Source organism: Antrostomus carolinensis, unplaced genomic scaffold, assembly GCF_000700745.2.
Source record: "Antrostomus carolinensis isolate BGI_N321 unplaced genomic scaffold, ASM70074v2 scaffold18492, whole genome shotgun sequence".
NCBI classification, from domain to species: domain Eukaryota; kingdom Metazoa; phylum Chordata; class Aves; order Caprimulgiformes; family Caprimulgidae; genus Antrostomus; species Antrostomus carolinensis.
In genome coordinates this window covers 1,235-6,193 of record NW_010299196.1, presented here as the reverse complement: position 1 = coordinate 6,193, position 4,959 = coordinate 1,235, and the positions used below count along the sequence as shown (strand labels likewise).

Sequence of the window (4,959 nt, the reverse complement as noted above, 5' to 3'; positions counted from 1 at the left end):
GCTGCATCCACACAGTCACGTAAAAGGATCTTTTTTTCCACTGAGCATCTGTTTTTTCTAATAAAAATTTGCTGCTGTGGATTTTGGATTTCATCTCTTGAGCTTAATGTACAAAACTGTCAGTAGAAAATCCGATACCTGAATCGATGATCTTGGTTATTTCATTGTTACAGGAAAATCCCTAATATTTCAAATGAAAAATAGACAAATTGGCTGAGCTGCGAAGGAGGAAGCTTGTAATTGATCGAGTATTCAGAAGGCAGTACCTTTCGCTTTGATTTTTTAAAACCTTAAGATCCTTCACTGAACAAAAACATAGAAGTATTCCATGTAAACAAACTTTTTTTTTTTTCCTAAGTCCCTCAACACCCCGAATCTGTATTTCTCAGAACTGCAGATGCCATCTCCTGAATTACTCTGTTATCAGTGATGCTTCAATGTGTGTTTTACTTTAAATATGTACTTAGGGACACATTAAAATGTTTTGCAGGGTACGGACCTACAAAATGCTGTATTTGCTAACATTAAATTCTTTGGGCTTATTCTGATTTATTGTAGGAGTCATAATTTTAAGGTTATCTGGAGAAAGTAATTATAGAAAAATATGTTTCTAAAAATCACATTAGTGGCATTTTCTGTCATTAGCTCTAGTCCCGAAGGTCATCTTAGCGACGCCGCCTGTTTCTAAGTAAAACCTTCCCTCTAGTGGCAGCGTTTCCAGAGCTGAAACGTTTTCTGCCCTGAACGAATCCTTTAACATGAGCAGGGATTTTATAAATCAATTCAGAATTAATTGATGACTAAGAATTCTTTAGATTGTTTCAATGCCTCTGAAAAGATCCTAACAATTTAATTTTTTTTTTTAAAAATTTTCTTTAAATACAATATTTCAGTCCAAAAGAATCTCTGCTAAGGATGCCTTAGCTCACCCGTATCTTGATGAAGGGCGGTTGCGATACCACACGTGTATGTGTAAATGTTGTTTTTCCACATCTACTGGAAGAGTTTATACCAGTGATTTTGAACCCATCACTAATCCCAAATTTGATGACACTTTTGAGAAGAACCTCAGCTCTGTTCGGCAGGTTAAAGGTGAGTCGTAGTCAACCTCTGCATCTGCATTTCTCTTCCCGCTCCATCCTTTGTTAGTCTGTAGTTGGGATGCACCTCAAGGGGCAGTTTTGTGCTTGGTGGTGGTAACAGAGTTGAAGGATCCAACTGGATTGAGTAACAGCCACGTTCTTGGTATTTGCAAATCAAGTTCACATTGAGAATTCTTTGTTTTCAAAAAGCTGTACTCTAAAATTGGGATGCAATCTCTGACTGGCTGTCATCAGCTCAGTATTACAGCGGTGATAAGGGGTTTATTTTATATAAAGTTATGTCAGTGTGCATGTAAGAGTTCTGTGTGGATGTGTGCTGTGAGGCATGGCAGAGATTGGACTTAGGGAAGCTGCACTTTCAGTAAAGGAAGCTGTATTTTCCTGCAGTCTCCACTGCATTTTACTGAAGCAAAAAGTGTTCATGGTATGGTGTTCTTTATGTTTCTTCTATGTACAGAAATAATTCATCAGTTCATTTTGGAACAGCAGAAAGGAAACAGAGTGCCTCTCTGCATCAACCCTCAGTCTGCTGCTTTTAAGAGCTTTATTAGGTAACTGTATGTAATCACATCTGATATTAATTCACATTTATTAGTAGTACAGAATCCACACATCAAAATGTTTTAAGTTTCTGAGAGTAGAAAAGGCCCATAGATAACTTCTGCAAAAAAAATACCCTCAGGACTTAAATGGTTACATTTTAAAAATATTTACTTAAATTCTAGAAGAATTAATAAAAATGTGCAAAAGTTTCAAGTAATATTCTTGCATAAAACTACACAAGTCAGACTAAAAATTAGAGTTGGAAGATTGACAAGTTGAATTCTGATTGTAGAACTGCACTGTAAAAACGTTAAAATCAATGACTGATAGATGAAGAATTGTGAAGAATAGAAGCAGATGAGGCACAGGGAAGTACCTGTTGTCGGCGCTGTCACCTGCTGGTCTGGGGGTGTTTGGGGTTGGGTTGGTTTTGGGGGGTTTTTTGTTTTCCTTGATTTGTTTGCTCACTGCCAGCGTTGCTGTTCCTGTCTGTTGGCTATTGCAAATGAACTCTGATTTTCTGTATCACCTGCATTCTAGTTCCACGGTTGCTCAACCCTCTGAGATGCCGCCATCTCCACTGGTTTGGGAATAAAGTGGAAGACAAAATACTACTGAAGATGTAATGTAGCTTTCCACTGGAGTCTGGGATTTGCAATTCTGGAGGTTAATCATGCTTGTACTGTAATTTTACTAATGAAGTTTTAAATTAACAACCACTACTTGTACAATACGAATAATATTTAGAAATGTACTAGACTTTTAATCTTGTAAAGTGGTTGTGCTTTTAGAAGAAAATATTTTACCCAGAGTTGCACGTGTTTTATGAATTCTAGTGCAGCTGTGATGGCTCAGCTCAGAACAAACAGAATTGAACCAAATTTGGGGAGGTTTTTTCTTTTTTTTTTTTTTTTTTTATTGAAGTGAGATTGTACAAAAAGATAGACATACATTTTGATATTGAGCCATTCCTGAAGATTTTGGGTTTTCTAAAACTAAGGAATACAGAAAACTTGACTGCGACCAATCATGAAGTCCCATCAGATGACAGTGACCATGGTAAGTGGCCATGTCACCTGATGATCAAGTCCTATAAATAGCTTCTCACTAGAGCTGTGATGGTGATGTGTGCTGTTCTAAAATCAAATGTTGTGAGTAGAGAGAATGAGTTTGTGACTAGGAGAGACTAAACTTCTGTTTCCTTACCCAGTATAAATATATATATATATTTAATCTATTTTTATTAGAAGTTTTTCTGCTCTTTCTTACATAAAACCCCCCAGCATGCATCTTCTATGTGTGTAAATAATTCCATTTATGGGCTAATTTCAGAGATCCCTGACATCATTGCTGTATAGAGAGAAACTAGCTTGCACATTTTAGGTCTGTGAAATTTTGTGAGAACTTTTTCCTGCACTGGACAGACAGGTGGAGGGAAAAAAAAAAAAAAAAAAAAAAAAAAAGAAAAGGAAAAAAAAAAAAAGCACATAGGGAATTATGTTAATTGTGTTCGTGTCTTTAGGCAAAGCTGTGGAAGTCTTGAAATGTCACAGTAGTAAATAACTTTTATTACTTTTTGGCTAATTCTTTTTCTGTTGGAACACTGAATTCTGTGCATATGTATATATGAACACAAATTGAAGGCCTCTACCTCCTGGAGTATACAACTTGGTTTGTTTACCCCCACATGATATTTTTTTTTTTTTTTTTTTTTTAAGTTCAGTGTGGAGACTTGAAACTTGAATGTCCCTTCCAACTTTTATATTTAAAACAAGACTAGAAAATTGAAGACTGTTTTTCACCTGTACAAAGAAATACTGAAGGGTGGTCTTAAAATTTGAGCATTGGTCTGGAGAAAAACCGTGGTGTTTGTTATGGACAATTAACTGTTAAAGTTATTGTAAGTTATCTGTATTTAGCAGAGTATTTTCAACAAGAGTGATCTGAGCTGAAATTGGAGACTATTAGTAAGTTATGTTTGGAAGTTTTAACTTCAATGAAGTAATTATTTGCTGTGAAAGAGACAAACATTGAATAACTGAACAAAGATGGTGCAATATCTTTGTTTTTTATGAGGCTCCTGAGAATAAAACCAACTGAAGCATTTCAATTCACTTGAATGAGAAACGTGTTGAATTAAAAGAGCCCAAGAAGACACTGGTATGAAAGGTAAAATCTCAGAGGTTGGTCAGTTAATGTGGCACACTTGCTGGTCACTTTGTAAAATGTAGATTTGAAGTACAGTGGTGAAAACATTAAATGTGACATTTGAAAAAGAAGTGGTGTTATCTTTCTTTCCTGTCTGATCTCCCACCTTTATTTAAGAATAAGTTGTTAATCTTGATTAAGTATTCTCTAAAAGAGTACAAGTAAAAAGACTTTATCACCTCTTGTTTTGGGCATGGTTTTGGTTTTTGCATACACACACGTATATCTGACTTCTTAAAATCTTAATTTACTTTTTAAGCTTGATCCTGGACAAAGGCAAAACTTGCTGATTACATCAGAACAAGCAATTGACTTGCACTTTATTGGGAGGCTGAAAGACATCCAGTCAAGGATGGATTTGACTTAATTTGCAAAGTTTGTGTTATTTTTTTCAGCACAAATGCTTCTGTTGTTTTCTATTGTCCTAATACAAAGAATCCAACATGCAGTGGTGTTGCAGAATCTGACTGGAAATGTTCATGGTTTATGGGTTTGACCTTTTTAGAGATGAAGCAAATTGAACTGTATCGTTAGAGCCTCACAAGAAATAACTGATAAGCCTTCTTAGCACGTGCTCTCTTCCCAGGGCTGGCACAGCTGTTTGTGACTCACACATCCGCCTCTTCTTCAAACTGCTTCTGAAAAGTCTCCGTTCTGTTATCAGCTAAATTTTCACGTTTTGGAACTGGTGATGGTGGTGTCATTATTGCTTCACGGTTGTCTGTTGCTGAAGTGGTCACCATTAATTCACTGCCATTTTTACTTAGTCTGCTCATTAGATTCTCCCTTAAGACCCCCTGCAAATGGGCAGTTTACTTGTTGGGTCTTCTCACTCTGATGCCCAGTTCTGTCAGGGTGTGAGCACGTGCTGCCGCGACTGGCAAGGGCCACTGTGCATTTGTGTACTCCTTGTAGCTAATTGCTAAAGGTCTGTGGGTTAATCTCATTCATAAACAATGTCTCTTGGACATTGACCTTTCAGGGTGTCTTCATACGGATGTGGGCAAGGCACTGTGCAGAACGAGTCATTAGAATTGGCACAAACGTGGAACTAAAATTGTGTGCGCAAATATATATAAAAAACCAATTCTGGTGATTTTTTCTG

At 36.6% G+C, this 4,959-nt stretch overlaps 1 protein-coding gene across 1 annotated transcript in view; it reads left to right on the top strand.

Annotated features, from left to right (window-relative positions):
- NLK (nemo like kinase) overlaps positions 1-4,035 on the top strand; it is a 52,901-nt gene extending 48,866 nt beyond the window's left edge. Inside the window, exons 9-11 of the mRNA XM_010162716.1 lie at positions 894-1,092; positions 1,561-1,654; positions 2,187-4,035. Of these exons, the coding sequence (XP_010161018.1) occupies positions 894-1,092; positions 1,561-1,654; positions 2,187-2,241 (348 nt within the window). The 3' untranslated portion in view covers positions 2,242-4,035. The remainder of the gene's footprint in view (positions 1-893; positions 1,093-1,560; positions 1,655-2,186) is intronic.
- Positions 4,036-4,959: the final 924 nt, after the last annotated feature.